We start from the raw sequence: 23,644 nt of genomic DNA, 5'->3' as shown, positions 1-23,644 counted from the left end.
TATTAAAAATGCTTCTTTCCCACTCCAGAAATTAAGAAAAAAAGGCATTGAAGGTTTGAGTGTTTGTGGGGGGAGTTTTTGGACTCAAGACATTTTGAAAAGACATACAGAATTACAAACCAATCTCTAATAAGAAACTAACCATCCAGTCTCTCAATTTATGGTACATTCAGAATGATGATATTTTCAGAAACAGATAATTATATCACAAGCTTTCATCTTGTTCAAAAATAAAAATGATTTTTTTATGCATCAGCTATTTAGAATTTTAGTGACTGTGTATAGAGTTTTAAAGCTTTTACTTTGTTGGTCAGGTAATGCATGCCTGTCATTGTTAGTACTCTGATCAACTGATCTATCATTTCAGCAGGAGTTAGAGCTTGGTTTTCACTTTTCCAGCTCTCCAGTGCCTGGAGTATTTTCTCTTCCAATACAAGAGACCTAAACAGAAAAAATAAAAATGCTACTGAGAAGTCATTTGAGAAAGTCAAAGGCTTAAATAGATGACTCTCAAAAATGAACTATATTATACTGCATATGCTACGTACAATATTTTGATAGCATATGTGTATAACATATTTGATAATATCACTATCACAGTTGTTTATTACATGACATAAAAACAGTAACAGAAACTAAAATTACACTAAGCATAAGACTATTTTGTAAGTTGTTATTTTTAACTAACCTGTTATTTTCAAGAGATTTAATTTCAGCATTATTAAATTGCAGTTTCTGGCAGAAAAATTCAAAATTTTCAAAGGAAACGTTCCCAGAAATTATCTTTAATATCTTCTGCAAAATTTTCCCTGAATATAAACATATTACAAGTGTTATGCTTTATCAAATTAAACTGATATAATTTATCTAACATTCACCATTTGTACAACTATTAATCTTTTTTCAGTTGTGCATGCCGCTTATCTGCTACAAGACTCTGGTTATTGCAAAGACATGCGGCAGTGAGGGGGACTGAAAACTGGCAGGTTCTCAGTCCGGCACAGACAGACAGTATTGTGACTATAGCAGAGAGCTGACAGCTGGCAGGGGGAGGAAAGAGAAAATACACACACAGCACTCAGATCAGGGTGAGGAGCTAAGATGTGTCTGACACAGCATATGACCAGAGACTCACAGCACTAGGACATGGAGTCAAGAATAATGAGTCTTGGTGCATTCCTCAGGCACAGAACATTGCAGCTGGGTAGGCTCAAGGTATGGCACAGGCACACAGCTCTGAAATATGGGGAGTTGAGAATAATCAGGTGGGGTGCATATTACTGGTACACTGGTGAAACTGTATAACAAAACACAGCAGTGAGATGAATAGATAAGTTCATGCATTTCAATTGTTTCAGGCTGTATTTATGGTCATGAGGCTTTCTCACTGAGTTGGGAAAAAGCCATGGGTATGAATGAAGCAGTACACACATCTTTTATGTACTAATTCAAAGTGCTCTGAAATCCGTATGTATAATCAGATTAGCCTGAAAGTAGGTATGCCACTTCAGGGTGCATGGTAGTCTGAACTGCAAATTTTGGGTCATTTGGTTAAGGGATTCCCAAGATACAGCCTCAGCAAAATGACTTGTTTTAAAAATGATGGCTCAGTACATGTAAAAAAATACAGTACATGCACAAGGATGAGGAATGCAGAATAGGCAGATTTGGTACAGGCAGAGACCAACAATGCTGAGAACAGGGTAAGTATCTTATCTTCTCTACGGGGAGAGTGACGCTGCTGCAGTCAATGCAGCAGGTATCAATTTAGCGGGTCTAGTGAAGACCCACTAAATCAATAGCAGAGCGCACTCTGGTCAACTCTGGTACTCCACCGCTCCAAGAAGAGTAAGGTAAATCGACTGGAGAGCGTCTCTCATCGATGCTGTGCAGTGAAGACACTGGAGTAAGTCGACCTAAACTAAGTCAACTCCAGCTATGTTATTCACATAGCTGGAGTGGCGTAACTTAGGTCGACTTACCACAGTAATGAAGACAAGCCCAAGAATAGCCATGCTTCATGCATAGCACAGAAAATGCAGGATTGACACCAACCAGGAAGGAGAACACTCCATTGAGATGAACTGGGCAGTTTATACCTCTGTAAGCCCCCTGTAGTACCCAGGTGTGAACCTAAGGCTTTTGCAGATCCTCTTTCTCCCTACTTAGGAGAAAGAGCTTTGGAACTCCCTATCACCTGCTCCTGGGGACAAAGAGTGCATCTTGTGTGGGCTATGGACCTTAAGGACGCCTCTAAAGTTCTGGTTATTTCTCACCCATCCTTCTTGGTGATGTCTCCAGCTGATAGATACATTTCTTAAAATTGGAGCTGGCCAAAAAATGGAAATCCCTTCCCACTTCTGGGAGGAGGAAGAGAGGCTCTCTGCCTGTTGGGCTGCTGAAGATGGGAGGGAGGCAGCCCTCTGGGTAAATTTTGTCAATTTCACTGGCAGAAAGTGAAATTGACAAGAACCGTCTAGAATTTCCTGACAGATAATTTATTTATTTATTTATTGGCAAAAATCAAATTTTCTCACTTTTTTTTTTTGGTTGGTCAGAAAATCATTCTGAGGACAGATTTTTGGCCAGCTCTATTCAAAACCCATTGGTTACGAGCTTCCCACCTCTGCATCTCCTCTCCAGTTCCACCGGGAGCATGTAGGGGCCAGAAGGAGTGGACAGCTGGAAGCTGAGGGGCAATGAGGTATGCCCAGGAAGCCCCTCTGCAGCCCCTCAATACTACCAATTTATCAAAAAGCAATGGAACCCACTATCAAAAACTTTGTTAAAGAGGAGGTAAGGCTACCTACATTTGCCTAGTACCCTTCCACAGTGTGGAAATTAGCAGCCAGAAACCTGTGAGAGCCAGGAAATACATTCAACCAAATAAAACTCATACATTAGAAAATCAGGAAATGCAGAGTTAAGATTATGATTCCTAAACCACAAAATCTTAACACTGCCCCCTTTGATCACCACCATATAGGGTCACTCAGGCAGAACCGTCTCATGCCACTCTCTAAGATATTTGCCAGTTAACTGATAAGGTGAAGAAGAGAATTGTTGGGAAAACTCTAAAGAAGTTCTAAGTACTTAAACTCCTCTGATCCCTGCCCCAAGGTTCCCATATAGGGAGATCACATTGCCATACCCTTCACTTAGTCTTTTTATCCAGGATGATATCTGTAAACCTGCCACTCCTGCTCCCTGGACCAATGGTGTTGCCCAGAGCACAGTAAGGGCCTGTGGGAGAGTATGAACAGGTGTGTGGATTTGGAGTTGTAGGGGAGCAGAGAAAATGGCAGGTAGTGTTAGGGAAGGGTGAGGTACTATTTCATTCCTAGTCCCTATTGTTATCTCCAGAGGGTCAGAGTTAGTGGGGGAGAGGGGCATAGTGATGCTAACTCTGCATTTCCTGGTTTTCTATGCTTTTGTTTCAGTGTATTGCCTGGATCCAGGTTTCTGGTTTTGGCTGTCAACTTCTACTTTGGAAGGATACTGGGCACAGCTAAGCAGACTTAACTTCCCTTTAACCATGTTTTTGTTACTGAGTATTAAGAATAACTGTATGCAAGACTCTAACACAAAAAGACTGCTTAAAAACCTTATAAACTTGATACATGTCATGGGGAGCTGGCCCATTACCCAGAGCCTTTACAGACTTCTGTAAAGGAGAATGAGCCAACCCAGACTAGACATAGTTAGTTACCTAAGTGGCTGCTTGGCAGCTAATTACCTAATAAGCCTGAAAGGGATTACCTGGGCTCAGCTGAGGTGGATGCTGGTTCATAGACAGGATGGTCCAGATCAATAAAGATGCTTAAGGACCTAAAGTTCAGAGTGAGGGAGCTCCTGCATCAGAATATCCCATAGATCAGTGGTTAGAGCACCTAGTGTGAGGTAGGATTTGAACAGGGGTCTCCTTTCTCCCCATCTGACATTTAACCTGAGTCTCCTATATCACAGGTGAGTGCTCTAACCACTGAGCTAAAAGTTATCAGTTAGGCATCATCACTATCTTCTCCTCTTCCAGCCATTTTGTGTGGAGCGAGGAAGGAACTTAACTCATTCCCCCAAGAAATGCTTTAGGCACCTCAACTGCCTGACTCCAGGCAACTGTTTCCCATTCATGGATCACGAAGCAGAGATAGACATCTCCATGCAGTCTGGAATTAGGTGCCTGTCTCCAAGAGGTGAGGGAGGGTTTAGGATACACCCGTCATCAGCAGCTCCTACTGGCTAGCTTAGGCATCTCCCTGCATAGCATGCTGGCTTTTGCAGATCCCGTTCCAAGGCAATCCAGATATCTAACTCAGGCTTTGTGGATTGAAGTTTTGTTCCTGTGACTTTTAAGGGCCTAAAAGTTAGGCGTTGCAATGCTGAGCATTGCAGCACCTAAGTCCCTTTGTGGATCTGGGCCAAAGAGCCTAGAATGTGTGCTCTTAGGGACATGGAACTTGTGGGAGAGCTCACCAGAAAAGGCAGACTACAAGGTGTGTTCCTAGAGAGAGGGGATTCCTAAGAAAAGAGCTAAAGTTTGTTGGCCTCCAGGAATGCCTGGTCTCAGTGAATGGGTCTCTCAAACAGTGGCAGGAAGCACATCCCATCAAGAATTACATGCTGCCTTGGAGAATAGGTGCAGTTGACAGATCTCTGTGGACTCCTGGCTCCAGGGAAGGATTCTTCTCAGGTAGCAGTAAGAGGCCTGATTCCAGGGAAGGTACTTGAGCCAAGAGAACCCCGATGGTTAAGAGCCTGTATGGAGAGAAGTGGATTCCGGTGGGAGCAGATAAACTAAGCCCTGGTCTACACTAGGACTTTAGGTCGAATTTAGCAACGTTAAATCGATTTAAACCTGCACCCGTCCACACAGTGAAGCCCTTTATTTCGACTTAAAGGGCTCTTAAAATCGATTTCCTTACTCCACCCCGACAAGTGGATTAGCGCTTAAATCGACGTTCCCAGCTCGAATTTGGGGTACTGTGGACACAATTCGATGGTATTGGCCTCCGGGAGCTATCCCAGAGTGCTCCATTCTGACCGCTCTGGACAGCACTCTCAACTCAGATGCACTGGCCAGGTAGACAGGAAAAGAACCACAAACTTTTGAATCTCATTTCCTGTTTGGCCAGCGTGGCAAGCTGCAGGTGACCATGCAGAGCTCATCAGCACAGGTGACCATGATGGAGTCCCAGAATCGCAAAAGAGCTCCAGCATGGACCGAACGGGAGGTACGGGATCTGATCGCTGTTTGGGGAGAGGAATCCGTGCTATCAGAACTCCGTTCCAGTTTTCGAAATGCCAAAACCTTTGTGAAAATCTCCCAGGGCATGAAGGACAGAGGCCATAACAGGGACCCGAAGCAGTGCCGCGTGAAACTGAAGGAGCTGAGGCAAGCCTACCAGAAAACCAGCGAGGCGAACAGCCGCTCTGGGTCAGAGCCCCAAACATGCCGCTTCTATGATGAGCTGCATGCCATTTTAGGGGGTTCAGCCGTGTTGTTTGACTCCTTCAATGGAGATGGAGGCAATACGGAAGCAGGTTTTGGGGATGAAGAAGATGATGATGAGGAGGAGGTTGTAGATAGCTCACAGCAAGCAAGCGGAGAAACCGGTTTTCCCGACAGCCAGGAACTGTTTCTCACCCTAGACCTGGAGCCAGTACCCCCCGAACCCACCCAAGGCTGCCTCCTGGACCCAGCAGGCGGAGAAGGGACCTCTGGTGAGTGTACCTTTTAAAATGCTATACATGGTTTAAAAGCAAGCATGTGAAAGGATTACTTTGCCCTGGCATTTGCGGTTCTCCTAGATGTAGTCCTAAAGCCTTTGCAAAAGGTTTCTGGGGAGGGCAGCCTTATTTCGTCCTTCATGGTAGGACACTTTTATCACTCCAGGCCAGTAACACATACTCGGGAATCACTGTAGAACAAAGCATTGCAGTGTATGTTTGCTGGCATTCAACCAAAATCCGTTCTTTCTCTCTCTGTGTTATCCTCAGGAGAGTGAGATATAATTCATGGTCACCTGGTTGAAATAGGGTGCTTTTCTTCAGGGACACTCAGAGGAGCCCATTCCTGCTGTGCTGTTTGCCTGTGGCTGAACAGAAATGTTCGCCGCTGTTAGCCATAGGGAGGGGGGAACGTTGAGGGGGTAGTCACGCGGTGGGAGGAGGCAAAATGCAACCTTGTAACGAAAGCACATGTGCTATGTATGTAATGTTAACAGCAAGGTTTACCCTGAAAGAGTGTAGCGACTATTTTATAAAATGTGTCTTTTTAAATACCGCTGTCCCTTTTTTTTTCTCCGCCAGCTGCATGTGTTTCAATGATCACAGGATCTTCTCCTTCCCAGAGGCTAGTGAAGCTTAGAAAGAAAAAAAAACGCACTCGCGATGAAATGTTCTCCGAGCTCATGCTGTCCTCCCACACTGACAGAGCACAGACGAATGCGTGGAGGCAAATAATGTCAGAGTGCAGGAAAGCACAAAATGACCGGGAGGAGAGGTGGAGGGCTGAAGAGAGTAAGTGGCGGGCTGAAGAGAGTAAGTGGCGGGCTGAAGACAGGGCTGAAGCTCAAATGTGGCGGCAGCGTGATGAGAGGAGGCAGGATTCAATGCTGAGGCTGCTGCAGGACCAAACCAGAATGCTCCAGTGTATGGTTGAGCTGCAGCAAAGGCAGCTGGAGCACAGACTGCCACTGCTGCCCCTCTGTAACCAACCGCCCTCCTCCCCAAGTTCCATAGCCTCCACACCCAGATGCCCAAGAACGCGGTGGGGGGGCCTCCGGCCAACCAGCCACTCCACCACAGAGGATTGCCCAAAAAAAAGAAGGCTGTCATTCAATAAATTTTAAAGTTGTAAACTTTTAAAGTGCTGTGCTTAAAGTGCTGTGTGGCATTTTCCTTCCCTCCTCCACCACCCCTCCTGGGATACCTTGGTAGTCATCTCCCTATTTGTGTGATGAATGAATAACGAATTCATGACTGTGAAGCAGCAATGACTTTATTGCCTCTGCAAGCGGTGATTAAAGGGAGGAGGAGAGGGTGGTTAGCTTACAGGGAAGTAGAGTGAACCAAGGGGCAGGGGGTTTCATCAAGGAGAAACAAACAGAACTTTCACAGCGTAGCCTGGCCAGTCATGAAACTGGTTTTCAAAGCTTCTCTGATGCGTACCGCGCCCTCCTATGCTCTTCTAACCGCCCTGGTGTCTGGCTGCGCGTAACCAGCAGCTAGGCGATTTGCCTCAGCCTCCCACCCCGCCATAAACGTCTCCCCCTTACTCTCACAGATATTGTGGAGCACACAGCAAGCAGTAATAACAGTGGGAATATTGGTTTCGCTGAGGTCTAAGCGAGTCAGTAAACTGCGCCAGCGCGCCTTTAAACGTCCAAATGCACATTCTACCACCATTCTGCACTTGCTCAGCCTGTAGTTGAACAGCTCCTGACTACTGTCCAGGCTGCCTGTGTACGGCTTCATGAGCCATGGCATTAAGGGGCAGGCTGGGTCCCCAAGGATACATATAGGCATTTCAACATCCCCAACAGTTATTTTCTGGTCTGGGAATAAAGTCCCTTCCTGCAGCTTTTGAAACAGACCAGAGTTCCTGAAGATGCGAGCGTCATGCACCTTTCCCGGCCATCCCACGTTGATGTTGGTGAAACGTCCCTTGTGATCCACCAGAGCTTGCAGCACTATCGAAAAGTACCCCTTGCGGTTTATGTACTCGGCGGCTTGGTGCTCCGGTGCCAAGATAGGGATATGGGTTCCGTCTATAGCCCCACCACAGTTAGGGAATCCCATTGCAGCAAAGCCATCCACTATGACCTGCACATTTCCCAGGGTCACTACCCTTGATATCAGCAGATCTTTGATTGCGTGAGCTACTTGCATAACAGCAGCCCCCACAGTAGATTTGCCCACTCCAAATTGATTCCCAACTGACCGGTAGCTGTCTGGCGTTGCAAGCTTCCACAGGGCTATCGCCACTCGCTTCTCAACTGTGAGGGCTGCTCTCATCCTGGTATTCATGCGCTTCAGGGCAGGGGAAAGCAAGTCACAAAGTTCCATGAAAGTGCCCTTACGCATGCGAAAGTTTCGCAGCCACTGGGAATCGTCCCAGACCTGCAACACTATGCGGTCCCACCAGTCTGTGCTTGTTTCCCGAGCCCAGAATCGGCGTTCCACAGCATGAACCTGCCCCATTAGCACCATGATGCATGCATTGGCAGGGCCCATGCTTTCAGAGAAATCTGTGTCCATGTCCTGATCACTCACGGGACCGCGCTGACGTCGCCTCCTCGCCCGGTATCGCGTTGCCATGTTCTGGTGCTGCATATACTGCTGGATAATGCGTGTGGTGGTTGATGTGCTCCTAATTGCCAAAATGAGCTCAGCGGCCTCCATGCTTGCCTTGGTATGGCGTCCGCACAGAAAAAAGGCGCGGAACGATTGTCTGCCGTTGCTCTGACGGAGGGAGGGGCGACTGACGACACGGCTTACAGGGTTGGCTTCAGGGAGCTAAAATCAACAAAGGGTGTGCCTGTACATCAAGGAGTATTTCAGGCAGGACTGCACGAAGGGTTCCAATAAGAAATGGTGCACCAAAGTTATCGTTGTTATTGGAACAAGGAGGTTAGCCTGGCCTCTGATTGATACATGGCTAGATTAACCTCGCTGCGCCTTCTCTGTGACTGACTGCAGTGTGATCTAGACAGGGGAGGAGGAAAATGAGTACAAAACAAATCTGGTCTATTTCTTGTTCTGACCCACTCCATCTATCCTTTACATCTTTGGCTGGCAGCAGACGCTGCAGAAGGACTGCATGCCATCCACATCTCATGGCTGCTTGGCAGAAGATGGTACAGTACGACTGCTAGCCATCTTCATCTCTTGCCTGCCTGGCATAAGATGGTACAATACGACTGCTAGCAATCCTCATCTCTTGCCTGCCTGGCAGAAGATGGTACAGTACGACGGCTAGCAGTCCGTATCGCCTGCCCGCTCACCATAAGACGGTTCAATAGGACTGCAGGACTAAAGAGAATGACCTGGTCAAGTCACTCCAAATTTAGTCCCTGCGCCCATGTCTGCCCAGGTGCTCCCAGCCGACGTGGCCAGGAGCACCTCGGACACGACGAGGACGACTACCAATCGCATTGCACCGTCTGCTGCCAGAAGGCAATGGGTTGCTGCTACTGTGCAGCAAAGCCGTACCGCGTCTGCCAGCACCCAGGAGACATAGGGTGACGGTTACCTGAGCTGGCTCCATGCTTGCCGTGGTATGGTGTCTGCACAGGTAACTCATGAAAAAAGGCGCGAAACGATTGTCTGCCCTTGCTTTCACGGAGGGAGGGAGGGAACGGGGGCCTGACGACACGTACCCAGAACCACCCGCGACAATGTTTTAGCCCCATCAGAGTGCTCCATTGTGAGTGCTCTGGACAGCACTCTCAGATGCCCGATTGTTTGCCATTGCTCTGACGCTGGGAGGGGCGCTTACAGGGTTGGCTTCAAGGAGCTAAAATCAACAAAGGGGGTGGCTTTACATCAAGGAGTATTTCAGGCAGGACTTCACGGAGGGTTCCAATAAGAAATGGTGCACCTAAGTTATCGTTGTTATTGGAACAAGGAGGTTAGCCTGGCCTCTGATTGATACATGGCTAGATTTACCTCGCTGCACCTTCTCTGTAAGTGACTGCAGTGTGATCTAGAAGAATGAGTCCCCTAGACAGGGGAGGGGGGGAAGCAAATCTGGTCTATTTCTTGTTTTGATCCACTCCATCTATCTTTTACATCTTTGGCTGGCAGCAGACGCTGCAGAAGGACTGCATGCCATCCACATCTCATGGCTGCTCGGCAGAAGATGGTACAGTACGACTGCTAGCAGTCCGTATCGCCTGCCCGCTCACCATAAGACGGTTCAATAGGACTGACTGCAGGACTAAAGAGAATGACCTGCTCAAGTCACTCCAAATTTAGTCCCTGCGCCCATGTCTGCCCAGGCGCTCCTGATCGACCTTACAGAGGAGACCAGGAGCACCTCAGACATGACGATGACGGCTACCAGTCGTACTGTACCGTCTGCTGCCACAAGGCAAGGGGTTGCTGCTACTGTGTAGCAATGCCGTACCGCGTCTGCCAGCATCCAGGAGACATAGGGTGACGGTTACCTGAGCGGGCTCCATGCTTGCCGTGGTATGGCGTCTGCACAGGTAACTCAGGAAAAAAGGCGCGAAATGATTGTCTGCCCTTGCTTTCACGGGGGGAGGGAGGGTGGGAACGGGGGCCTGACGATATGTACCCAGAACCACCCGCGACAATGTTTTAGCCCCATCAGGCATTGGGATATCAACCCAGAATTCCAATGGGCAGCGGAGACTGCAGGAACTGTGGGATAGCTACCCACAGTGCAACGCTCCGGAAGTCGACGCTTGCCTCGGTACTGTGGAAGCGCTCCGCCGAGTTAATGCACTTAATGCACTTAGAGCATTTTCTGTGGGGACACACACGCTCGAATATATAAAACCGATTTCAAAAAAACCGACTTCTATAAATTTGACCTAATTTCATAGTGTAGACATACCCTAAAGACTGACTCTCTCTCCCATCTCAGATGATGGAGCGAAGGGTTGTTTGTATTCTTGTTGGGCCTTAGTTAATAAACTAGACTCCTCAGAAGCCTCATTCAACATATTGATGGTGAATTAGGGGAAACCGAGGCATGGAGTGCCTAAAGTTGTATGCTTGGCCATAAGGGGGTGCAATCCAGGAGACACACCATCTGACATTAACATTAGTTGATCCCTACAAAATTAGGTAGACTGTAGATTATAATTAAATGCTGTTACCATTAACCATAAGCATTAGGATGGGGAGGCAAGGGAAAACATGACAAATACAAAACCTGACTTCTTAAATTAGCAAAACACTGGATTTCTAATACCTGCTACAGTAGGCTGTCTTTAACACTTAAACAGAATATTTTCCAGGATAGTGCATTATAATATACTTGTTCTTAACATACCATCTCTTTCATCAGCACTCTCCAGGTAGCGTACAATGGTATATAGCTGTTTTCCTTTACAGACTTCCTGTGGAGGTCTGATCAGAGGATTTCCATCAAAATTTATATCCTTCAGTGACTGAAGATGTTGGAGATCACTCGGCAAACATATTAACTGATTTCCTGACAAAATACAAATAGTTAATTATATTTGTATTATATTGATCTAAAGAATTTCAGTACATGAGTAACCAATCAATGAAATTCCTTTAAAATTATTTGTTGATTCTGATAAGTTCAGTCGTGCACAGAGTCCCTGCCTCAAGATGTTTGCAATATAGGGAGTCTTTCCATTGACTTTAATAGGCTTTGGATCAAGTTCATAGTGTAGGTATAAATTAGAAAGGTCCAGACACAAATAATAGATCAGGTGCTTGTAAAAGTTTGAAATAGAGTTGGAATCTTACAGAAGTCATTATTAGCACTTATGGAGTAAGTGTGTCTTCAGGAGACAATGAAGGAAGAGATGGAGATCAATTAGTAGAGGCACAAAAAAAAGGAGACTGCTCCAGTGGAAGAAGAGGAGTGAAGACAAGAGTGAATAATACAAAGGAACCAGGAAGAGAGAGAAAGAGATAGGAGGCTTGGAAAATGAGGAATAGAGGGGAACAATAATGAAAGCAGAAAAGCAAATAAGAGAGAAGTTGAGCAGGGTCTTGAGGGTGAGAAGAAACTTGAATTCAGTGCAGAAGGGAATGCCAGTGAAGAGACTTGAAGAGAAGAGTAACATGATCAGAGTAATGAAAGAGAGAGAAATTCTGAATTAGTTACTCCTGAGTTACACTGGTGTAAGTAAAAGGAAAATGATTTATATAATGCTAATCAAGGAACATTTAAATAACTTCCAAATCAGGACTTCTAAGCAGCCCAGCTGACTGTAAAGCACAGTGGATGAGCAGGAAGAGATGCACAACCTTCACTCAATTGGGACACTGGGGGAAGAGAACTTCAAAGCAAACTGCCACATTCCTTTACAATCCCAACTACAGCACATTGCAGGTGGCTGAGATGTTTTGAGGTTTTATGTTCAACAAAAAAATAAATTGGGAGTAGGTTTTCCCTCAAGCATATAAAAGTAAACATATTTAAAAACATATTCTATACCCTTTCAGAATCACTGAAATAAAATATTTCAGAAGTGGTAGAGCACTAGAGTTTGGCTTCAGTAGAACTTAACTCTCAGTTGGACTGTCTTCTAATTTTAAGACAAAATGTCTATTTATATATGCTCTACACTAAAGAAAATTATGGATTAAATTTTCCTTAAAGAAAACAATTACCAATTCATAAATTTTGAATAATCTATTGTTGTTATAAAGCACTGAACTATGAAACAAAATAAAATAAATAAAAATGTAATTATAAATATACATGAATCCTGAAGCCTCAGGAGTCCTCTCTTTGCTGCACTTGATGGTGGAGTTTCCTCAAGAAATGTCTCCGTCTAGACTCTAGCTATAGAGTACATTGCCAAAGTGAGCAACTCTAACCCAGAAGAACTAATAGTCCAGTGTAATAATAAAGATCGAATTAAGGTATCAAAACTGTAAGTTGCACATAAAAGCAAAATAATATAGGGTATCTGGCTGAATATCCTTAAATACTTTTATAATTATCAGATATTTAATTAACACTATTTGTTAGAATATTTAGTTTGATTTATACAAAGCTACCATATGTTACTTATGTAGCTTTTATAAAAATTAACCATAACAGCAAAATAAAATAATTTTGTCTATTATATAACAAGCTATTTCTACAACTTTTTATAAATATATTTGCAAACCATAGTAATAATCATCAGAATCTAATCACACTATGTCATTCAGCCCAACCCCACACCAAGCACCCCAGAAAAAAACTGGGTTTCACAGCATATCCTGCAGGCTAAGAAATCAAATGGTGGAAGCCAAGACGGAATCCTCAAAGCAACTGAGGCACCTACGTAGACTCTGTATACAGCACCACTGTGTGATCCACAAAACTTCTCCGTGGCTGCCGCCAAACCTTGTAGGTGTCTAAACTCACTCAATACCTAACTTTCTGCTGTAAAAGTTCCCTGCGTGCCTAATTTTGGACCTTGGCGCGCATGCACTGCTCCCTCCCTCCCCCTGGGGCATGCAGATGCCTATCTCTCACCTAAGCCGTCGAATGATTCACAAACTGGGGAAAGATAGGCATTTGGCCACTTCAGTTGCATGAGGTGCCCAATCTGGTAGTACAGTTGCCAACTTTCTAATCACACAAAACCAAACACCCCTGCCCCGCCCCTTCTCTGAGGCCCTGCCCATGCCCTGCCCCTTTTCCAAGACCCCACCCCCCGCTTGTTCCATCCTTCCCTCCCTCCATCACTCGCTCTTCCCCACCATCGCTCAGTGGGCTGGGGAATGGGGTTGGGGTGCGGGAGAGAGTATGGGCTCTGGGCTGGGGATGCAGTCTCTGGGGGTGGGGCCTGGGATGAGGGGCTTGGAGTGCAAGAGAGAGCTCTGGGCTGGGGTTGGGGGGTGAGGGCTCCATCTGGGGATGAGGGGTTTGGGGTGCAGGAGGGAGCTCCGGGCTGGGCAAGGGGGTTGGGTGCAGGGGGGTGAGGGCTCTGGCTGGGGATGGGGCCAGAGACAAGGGGCTTGGGGCGCAGGAGGGGGTGATGCCCATCTTAAAAATTTTAGCCCAGAATTAGGGGGTGTTTTAACAACTGGACTAGAGTCATTCTCTCTCCCTCTTTCTCTCTGTCCCAATGACTGTTCTACTGTGGATAAATACTTAAAGAGTCATTGGATTAGAGAGAGCAAGTGAGACAGACACTCTGTAATTCAGTGGTCAGACTACCCTCCTGAGAGGTGGGAGACCCCTAGTTCCAGTCCCCCGTTCCAATCACTCTTCTGTAATTTATCCACAGCAGAACCGTTTCAACGGGAGAGACTGAGTATGAGGGGGCATGCGAATGTTTAGCATATCTGGCACATAAATACCTCGTTAAAAGGTATTTATGAGCTTATTTTTTTTAAACAATATGCACTTAAATGTGTGTTTTAACTGTTATCCTCAAAAGGAGAATAAAAATATATACAGACAGATGGTTTTAAACGTCATCTATGGCAGCTCACTGGTGCAACATTTATTCACAGAAAATCAATAGGAAAAAAAATGAAGCCAATACATAAATAAACTAATAATACTAACAACAACAAGTGCAAGCATCTGGAAAAAATACTGGTTAGATAATACTAATAGCTAACTAGTTTAAATCAAAGAATATACTGTACTGTATTTTAAAATTAGCCATTTGCACATGGCAAAGTAGATATTTGGAAGATTTGAAGACTCAGCCATAATACAAAAACCTCACATAGTGGTCAATCTGGAGCACGGGGCCTCAGTGCTAGAGAGCAAGTGAGGGTTTAATGAGCACATGTACTATAGGAAGCGTTACCCAGACTCCTTGTGCTTTGTCCTCCATCCTTAGTGGCACCTGGAGGAGGCAGTGGGCAGGAAGGTGGATGGATGCTGGGTCTGTGCAGCTTCTGGGCCCCAGCCAGTTTGCAAACCTAAGTGTTGTCAGCCTTGTCCAGAGCATGTGCAGCTGCAGGAGGCAGCTGCACACTGGGGATGTGAACCAGGCGGGGAGGAGCAGGGGTGCCATTTCGGATTTGGGTGGGGGCAACTTTAACCGTAATTCCAGGGACTACTTAGACACCTGAAAACGCGAGTTTTTGCGCAGATAATAACTTAGAAATTAGTAGAGAAAAGCACTGTATTTAATTAGTATATAAAGAAAGAAAAAGATATACAAACACCAATTAAAGCCATATTTTAAGTTTACATGTAAATTTAGAACAATCAGGAGATAATACAGCAAGATATTCCCAATCCCAAGCCTTGAGCTATAAGTTTTGGAGCCTTAACACAGCGATCAGAAACACAAGCCTGATACTATGTACATTATCTTTAGTAGAGATAAATAAATATAATAAAATCTGCTTACTTTCTCTAACATACACTCTGTGTTACTGCCATTATCTATTCTATTTCAGTCAATTGTTTTTCACTCCACTCAAAACATATTTACTTAATTTTAACATACGTGATTAATATTTCTTTTATTAAGAACATGATTTTATTTTTCTAATTAATTTGGCATTTATGTTTACCAATCACAATCATGTACGTGACTCAATAACATTTGACTCCATCATTTCTATTAGTATCTGACTTGGAACCACATTTAATTTCGTACACATTTTAAGTTATTTTATAGATATAATTAAAAATACAATTTAAAAATAAGTAGAGGTGTCAAGCAATTAAAAAAAAATTAACCACTCAATTAAATAAAATTAATTGTGATTAATCGTGCTGTGAAACAATAATACCATTTATTTAAATATTTTTGGATGTTTTCTACATTTTCAAATATATTGATTTCAGTTACAACACAGAATACAAAGTGTACAGTACTCACTTTATATTTATTTTTATTACAAATATTTGCACAGTAAAAAACAAAAGAAATTGTATTTTTCAATTCACCTAATACAAGTACTCTAGTGCAATCTCTTTATTATGTAAGTTGAATTTAGAAATATAGAATTATGTACAAAGTAACTGCATTCAAAAAATAAAACAACGTAAAACATTAGAGCCTACAAGTCCACTCAGTTCTACTTCAGCCAATTGCTCAAACAAACAAGTTTGGTTACAATTTGCAGGAGATAATGCTGCCCGCTTCTTGTTTACAATGTCACCTGAAAGTGAGAACAGGCGTTCACAGGGCACTGTTGTAGCCGGCATTGCAAGATATTTACGTGCCAGATGCGCTAAAGATTCATATGTCCCTTCATGCTTCAACCACGATTCCAGAGGACATGTGTCCATGCTGATGACGGGTTCTGCTCAATAACGATCCAAAGCAGAGAAGACCGACCCATATTCATTTTCAGAATCTGAGTCAGATGCTACCAGCAGAAGGTTGATTTTCTTTTTTGGTGATTCACCTTCTGTAGTTTCTGCACCAGACTGTTGCTCTTTTAAGACTTCTGAAAGCATGCTCTACACCTCATCCCTCTCAGATTTTGGATGGCACTTCAGATTCTTAAACCTTGGGTCAAGTGCTGTAGTTATCCTTAGAAATCTCACATTGGTATCTTCTTTGTGTTTTGTCAAATCTGCAGTGAAAGTGTTCTTAAAAAGGAACAACATGTGCTGAGTCATCATCCGAGACTGCTATAACGTGAAATATATGGTAGAATGCAGGTAAAACAGAGCAGGAGTTCAGTCACAAATTTAATTAACGCATTATTTTTTTAACCAGCGTTAAAACCTTTTAACGTAAATACTTTGCAATGCCGGCTACAAAAGTGCCATGCAAATGCCTGTTCTCACTTTCTGGTGACATTGTAAATAAGAAGAATGCAGCATTATCTCCTGTAAATGTAAATAAAATTGTTTGTCTTAGCGATTGCCTGAACAAGAAGTAGGACTGAGTGGACTTGTAGGCTCTGAAGTTTTACATTGTTTTGTTTTTTGAGTGCAGTTATGTAACAAAAAAAATCTACATTTGTAAATTGCACTTTCAGGACAAAAAGTTTGCACTATAGTACTTGTATGAAGTGAATTGAAAAATACTATTTCTTATAATTTTTACAGTACAAATATTTGTAATAAAAATATTTGATTTCAATTACAACACAGAATACAATATATATGAAAATGTAGAAAAACATCCAAAATATTTAATAAATTTCAATTGGTATTTTATTGTTTAACAGTGCGATTAAAATTTTGATGAATCATGATTAATTTTTTAATCACAATTAATTTTTTGTAGTTAATCACGTGAGTTAACTGCGATTAATCGACAGCCCTACTTTATAAATTAAAAGGAACACCCATTCAGAAACCAATAGGTATCTAGTACATGGCATAGGTGCAACTTATTCATGGGATTAAATTCTACTTACATTTGTGCAGCCAGTCTTCATTAGCTTTAGCTTCCCCGTAGTCTTAATATGTACCACAAAGCACATTACAATAGCCTGGTCTTTAGGTGACAAACGTATGGAAAACTTTAGTGAAAGCCCACAACCAAATGAGATGGTTACAGTCATCTCACCAGGTGCAAATGGAAAGAACTGATTTTGTCCACAGCTGTTAACTGAGTAACAAGGAGCAGCCTAGGTTCCACAAGTACCATATTGTGAAACTCTGTTATAAATAGCAGCACCAAAGTACTTCTTTTCTTTGCTTCCCCATAACCTATTGACAATTACTTCAATTTTGTCTGGAATTATCCTCATCCAATCTCATACAGAAACTGTTTGAGGTTCAGAAAAGATGGAGATGTAGAGCTGGGTATCATCAGTATTCTGAAACCAGTGTAGACCGTGTCTCCTGAATAACCCTAATAAAGACCTGAAATACAAGTTGTACAGGAGGGCTGACAGAGTAAATCCTGTTGTACTACACATGAGACCAACCTGGACGCAAATAAGCAATTTGCCCCAAACTACCCTCAGGGTCCTCTTTTTAAACAAACAAAGAAACAAAAAAAAGAGACACTTAAGAGTTAGTTTTGTCAACAACACCTCTTGGCAAATCGTATTAAAGGCAGCAGATAGATCTAAAAGATTTAGGATGGACTCCTCTTCTACTATTAGGAGGAGACCACCAGCATCAGAGTTTCTGTCCCAGACCCAAGCTTAAAACTCAATTGACTGAAGACAAGGAAATCTGAGGACTCCAGTGACCACCATCATTGCCCCATTACCATCTCAGTCAATATTTCCATGAAGGGAAGACTGTGGGCAGGTCAATAGCTAGTGAGACTGTCACATCAAAAGGTGATTTCTTGAGATGAGACCCTAGTAGACCAAGTCCACTAGCACTTGCCCCCAAGGGAGATGCTGAGAATCTCTACCAACAACAGAACCAGTGCTTCCCAAACAACCAGGAATAGGTCCTATTCATAGACTTTAGCTCTGATAGTCCAAAGTGCTTCCAGAAACTTAGGCCTGAATCCACAAAGGGACTTAGGCATTGTGACACTGAACTTTTAGTTGTCTGGAAAACCACGGGAACAGCACTGTGATTTATAAAGCCTGAGTTAGGCAGAGCAGGAACTTGAACTGGTGGTGTCTCATATCCCAAGCTGAATACCCTAACCACTGGGTTAAAGGGAAAGCCTCCTTCACACACACACACCCAGTTGTTTTATGTAGATCTAGTGGCCTCTGAGAATACTTACTAGCTCAGGCCCTGCACATGACTTAGGCAGAGGATAGTCATGGATTGCCCTGGGGCTTAGATGAGAGATAGGTGTTCCAGATGCCTAGAATGGGGCAGTGATATGTATGCCCAGAGGCAGAAACATAGGCACCTAGGAAACTTGTATTGCAAAAGCCTATATGCCAATGAGGTTAAGTGGCAGCCAAGCAGGAGTCTGGTGGATCCCAGTGGTGCCTATAAATGGGACTTAAGCCCCGAAGGCTGAGGTCTAAGTGCCTTGTGGATACAGGCCTCAGTGAGCAAGAACAGTTGAATCTCAAGTAAATGTTTGTCCCCACAAGATGATATACTGTCATTGTAAAGGCAGATAGCTCAGTTTGGAACAAGTAATATTATCCACAAAATAACAGGAATTTCTCACACCAAACAAAAACCAACAATCAACTCTGTAACTGATTGGAAGCCACCTAGCATAACTATTAATACTTAATATCTGCCATCTCACATGTGTCTCATGCCTTTCATAGTATCACATTCATAGGATCACGTGTGCGATTCCACAGAGTTAGGTCCCTGCAACAGACATGCAAGGAGATACTAAACTTGAGAGAGGTACTATAGTATGAAGACACCAAAGATACTGCAGCATACGTGAAAAATGGGAAGTTGTATTTTCCTCTCTCCCTCAACATGTTCGCTTAACTGATTATTAATAGACTCCGCTGGCTCAATATTTTAATGCTCGCATTTCAATAATGGATGGGGCACCTGATACGTACCACTCAGATTAAGTTGTTGTAGATCACTCAGTGATGTAAGAGATCTGGGAAGCTGATTAATATAATTATTATTTGCAGTTAAGCTGACCAAGTGTTTCAGTTCCCCTATGCCTTCTGGAATTTCTTTTAATGCATTGTGAGATATATCCAGCTCTCTGAGGCAAGTCAGTTTAGACAGCTCCTCTGGAAGTTTAGTTAACTGGGAAATAGATAAAATAATTGCTACATTTACTCACTTATTTAGTAAATGACAATATTTTCTTGCATAAAAAGCTGAAAAAGTCATTTTTCCTACTTATAAAATGATATTCTGTAACTCAGTTCCACCAATAAAAACTCATAGTCTTCCATTCTGATGGATGTTGATTTGTTTTCCCAATAAGAATTTTGGTGATAGGCTTAGAATCGGCAGAAGAATTTTGTCTAGATAAAACAGAATAGTATTTCTATCAATGCTGATAACAATTGTATTATGGGATAGTGTCAGCATTGTTGGAACTGTGGGAGGGGAATCTTTTGATTAATTATTTGATTAATAAATGTAACTAAAGTGATTTTGCCCTCTTCGAAGAAACTGAAGAACAATCACATTTTCTCTCCTTTGTTTTGCAGTCAGAATGAAAATAAATATTTATTCTCTTCTTTGCTTTTCCTTTTACAGCAGTGGGACAGTAAAAGGGAATGAGTTTTCTTTTTCTTTTTTCTCTGGCAGGAATAATTGTTCTCAGTAAAGTCCAGTGAATAGGATTACCATACAAATTGAAGATGGAACAGATCTGTTAGATCACTAAGTATAATCCCCTGCAAATGAAGGATTTAGTACCCTTATAGAAGTCATATATGCATATTTAAAAAAGAAAGGTGAGCCCTGTAAGACACCAGATGGTGAAATGCCAATTCAGCAAGTTTTGGTGAAAAGAGAGATTAAAAATAGCCAATATTCTTTTATGAGTGAGCTCCTGCAGTTTTTCAGCAAAGGATTGCGTTTCCTTACACTTAAAATTTATAAGTGCTGGGTTATGAGAAGGAAGGGCTTGCTTCAGAAACAATAACAGTGTTTGTTTCAATTTCCATTGGTGGTAGAGTGTCACCATGCTAACTTCTCTCCATGACAACTACTCATGTGCTATTTTAGTCTGAAGAGAAGGTAGACAGGTTTTTTAGTGGAGAATTTCTTAGTTCTGCTCCTTAGCACAAAAGAAACAAGCAGTCCAGAAAATTAGACTTCAGAAGTCTGAGGCAATTTTCTCTATTATAAGTAAAATATCCTGTGTAACTATCTGTGCTGAAATGAGTGAGACTGCAGTGATAAATATTGTGGTTGTCTAAATCCTGTTTCAACACACAGAATAGAAATTGTAAGGTTTTATTCCTTTCACACAGAAGATTCCTGGAAGTGGGATTATTTGCATAATTCTGATTGGTTACTTTGCTTGTCAATCCTCATCAGAATAGGAGGCCCCTGAGTCCAAACTGCAGGTGCAACAGGAATAGAATATACTTAGATTATTGCTGATCAACCTGATTCAGTTTTTATCAAAATTGACAAACTGAGAGATTCCTGAATTACATAAATGTGAGGTCAGAATCAGACCTAATCTTTCTAATGAAATTTCATTGAAAGATCATCATATATATTTGCATTACTGAGAATATTTTAATCAATTCATAACCAAAATGTTACAAAAGACATTTTCAGTCAGTAGCCAATTCCATTTATGTTACAGTTTAGCCCCTTTACAAACTGTTCCTGTTCTTTGCTAACTGTAGGTGCATTACAAAAACCCTTTCAGCCCCTTAGAAGAAATTCTACTATTAATAAATTTTCAGTACAGAAATTTGTATGACAACTAGGATTTTTTTTTTTGGCCTAAAGAAAACAATGTTCTCTTACCTTCAATCCGTTTATTTGGCACAACTTGAGTTTCTCCAGTGATGAAAGATGACATATTTCAGATGGAAAAGATACTAACTGATTGTTTGACAAATTTAAATCTTTGATCACTTGCAGATTACAAATATCTGAGGGAATGCACTGTATTTGATTCTCTGAAAGATCAAGTGTCTGTAAACTATTTAAAGCACACAGTTCCCTGGGAAATGAGACAAATTTGTTGTGGTATAAAAGAAGTACCTGGAGATACTTCATATTAGATACCTCTTTTGGAATGCTATTTATTTCATTTTCACTTAAATCTAAATAAATTAGCTTTATAAGTCTGCACAAGTGTTCAGAAAAAGATGACAGTTTGTTCCTACTTAATTCTAGGTGCTCCAAATTTTCAATAAAAGAAATTTCAGTTATTATTTCTGAAATATAGTTTCCACTGAGGTTTAAGATTTTAAGAGCAACCAGTGCACACAATCCAACTGGAAACTGAGGAAGTTTGTTATAGCTCAAGTCGACTTTAATTATCTGCATGCAATTTTTTATTTCAACAGGAATGCACGTTAATGCATTTCCAGAAGCTTCTATAATGGAGAGGTCTTTAATACGTGATATCTGTTCATCTAGGTTATCCATTTGATTTCTACTTATGCAAAGTTCCCTTAAATGTTTAAGTCTGTGCATCCTATTAGGAAGGTGCGTTAGCTGATTGCCACGAAGAATAAGTCGTTCCAGCATTGTACAATTGCAAAGGTTCTCTGAAATGCTTCTAAATAAATTGTTGGCAAGACTAAGAACTCTAAGTTCTTGCAAATTCTCAACTTTGTCTGAAAGAACGTCCAACTTGTTATCATCTAGCCTGAGTTTTTGTAGTTTTGCCAGTTGAAAAAGCTGCACAGGCAGAAATATAAGTTTATTGTGATTCACTAAAAGTACCTGTAATCTCCTGAGCTCTTTAATGTCCTTAGGTAAGCCCTGAATCAGGTTCCCCGAAATGCTGAGTTTGATTAGATTTGGAAGGTAGCAGAGGACCTTTGGGAATATTAAGATCTGATTGGAATCAAGGTTGAGTACATTCAAATTTTTCATGCTAACCATGTTTTCTGGCAGCGTTTTTAAATTATTTACAGCAAGATCTAAACTTTCCAAGGTTTCAAGGCCTTCCAAGGCAGCTGGAAATTCTTCAATGTTATTGTGACTGACAAAAAGTTGCTTAATATTTACAAGCTTTGATAACTCTTTAGGGAGACATGATAACTGGTTGTGACTGATGTTCAAAACTCTCAGTTTGTGAAGTAGGGAAATTTCAGGTGGCAATGCTATCAATCCATTTCCTTCAATGGACAGTATTTCCAGGTTTGTCAAATTACCTAGATTTTTATATAAAGTTTTGATTTCATTATTGTTTAAATGCAAATATTTTAAAGTTTGTATTTCAAAAACTACTTGAGGGATTTCCCTTAGTCCTTTAGCATTTAGTTTAACCATAAATTCCTCATGTTTTCCCGCATGCAATATATGTGTTGATACCTTTTCAGCTATTTCAGGATTCTCTTCTGATTGTAACTGATTTCTTTTAGCATCTCCTTCAACAGTTTCTTGAGGGATTTGGTTTAGTTCTTCAGCATTTAAATCAGTTGTGATTTCATCATCCCCTGTCTCCTGTAACACACTTGTTGATAATTTTTGAAACACTTCAAGATTTTCTAGTGAGCATAATGTGTCTTTTCCCACATCTCTTTCAGAGATCTTCTGAGAGAGTTCCATCAGCCCTTCAGCATTTAGATCAGCTGGGAATTCATCACTCTTTTTTTCAGGCAATACACTTGTTGAGAATACTTCATCTATTTCAAAGTTTTCCGCTGATTGTATTGTGTCTCTTTTGGAATCTGTTTCAAAAACTTCTTGGGGGAGTACCATCATTCCATCATCACGACAATCAGCTATGTTTTCATAGTCTTCTTTTTCATTTGACATACTTGTTGATAATCCTTCAATAATCTGAAAACTCTCAAATGATTGTAAGATGTCTTTACTGGCATCTGCTTCAGTAACTTCATGTGGAATTTCATTCAGTCCTTCAGTATTTAGGCCAATTATGAGTTCATCCTTTTTTTCGAGAGACCTTGTTGATGATTTTCCAGCCATTTCAAGATTCTCTATTGATTGTAATGAGTCTTTCCTAGCATCACTTTCAGAAACTTCTTGAGGGCTTTTGTTCAGTCCTTCAGTATTTAGGCCAGCTGTGACTTCATCCTCATTCTTTTCCTTCCTGCTTGTTGATAAATTTTCAGACATTGTGGGATGAATGGATCATTGATTCCTTTCTTGTATCTCTTCAGAAACTGAAAAATTGTAAGTGTGGAAACCATATGAAGCAACATGTTGTTTAACATTAGGAGATTGAACTAATGATTATAACAGAATTTTATAATAATTATGATTTTTTAATATAAATATGCACCCATCCATTTACTTGGGCTGTTTACTGAAAACCGGATTTGGCTTTATTTCTGATGTTCATTATTTCTTTAGTATAGTCCTTTGTCATCTACATTTTCTTGACTAGAATAACAGAAAAATACAGCATCACAAACAACTCTACATTTGTTCTAGTGGGTTTCCACAATGTCACCAAATCCTGGGATTAAGTTGAGAGGGAATTGGGATTTTCCTTTGTTTTCATAAAATAAT

The 23,644-nt window shown here is 41.8% G+C and overlaps 1 protein-coding gene across 1 annotated transcript; it reads right to left on the bottom strand.

Moving 5' to 3' along the window:
* Positions 1-260: 260 nt before the first annotated feature.
* LRRD1 (leucine rich repeats and death domain containing 1) lies at positions 261-22,752 on the bottom strand. Its single transcript, XM_073329564.1, has 5 exons — positions 20,957-22,752; positions 19,063-19,261; positions 11,024-11,185; positions 689-809; positions 261-441 (listed from the first exon to the last, which is right to left on the bottom strand). Exons 1-5 carry the CDS (start codon positions 22,715-22,717, stop codon positions 261-263), a joined length of 2,424 nt encoding a protein of 807 aa, XP_073185665.1. The 5' UTR covers positions 22,718-22,752.
* Between the last annotated feature and the right edge of the window lie 892 nt (positions 22,753-23,644).

This window comes from Lepidochelys kempii, chromosome 2 (genome assembly GCF_965140265.1).
Source record: "Lepidochelys kempii isolate rLepKem1 chromosome 2, rLepKem1.hap2, whole genome shotgun sequence".
Taxonomy (NCBI): domain Eukaryota; kingdom Metazoa; phylum Chordata; order Testudines; family Cheloniidae; genus Lepidochelys; species Lepidochelys kempii.
The sequence above is the reverse complement of the archived record's forward strand: the minus strand, read 5'-3'. Positions and strand labels throughout refer to the sequence as shown.

What these genes read in the sequence shown, in the direction of transcription:
- LRRD1 (XM_073329564.1), bottom strand. Translation starts at nt 22,717, where the DNA reads ATGGAACTCTCTCAGAAGATCTCTGAAAGAGATGTGGGAAAAGACACA. An exon ending in GAGTGCTGATGAAAGAGATG is followed by an intron (nt 810 to 11,023) that starts GTATGTTAAGAA and finishes GTTTATATTCAG; the next exon opens with GGAAAATTTTGCAGAAGATA. An exon ending in AAATCTCTTGAAAATAACAG is followed by an intron (nt 442 to 688) that starts GTTAGTTAAAAA and finishes TTTTCTGTTTAG; the next exon opens with GTCTCTTGTATTGGAAGAGA.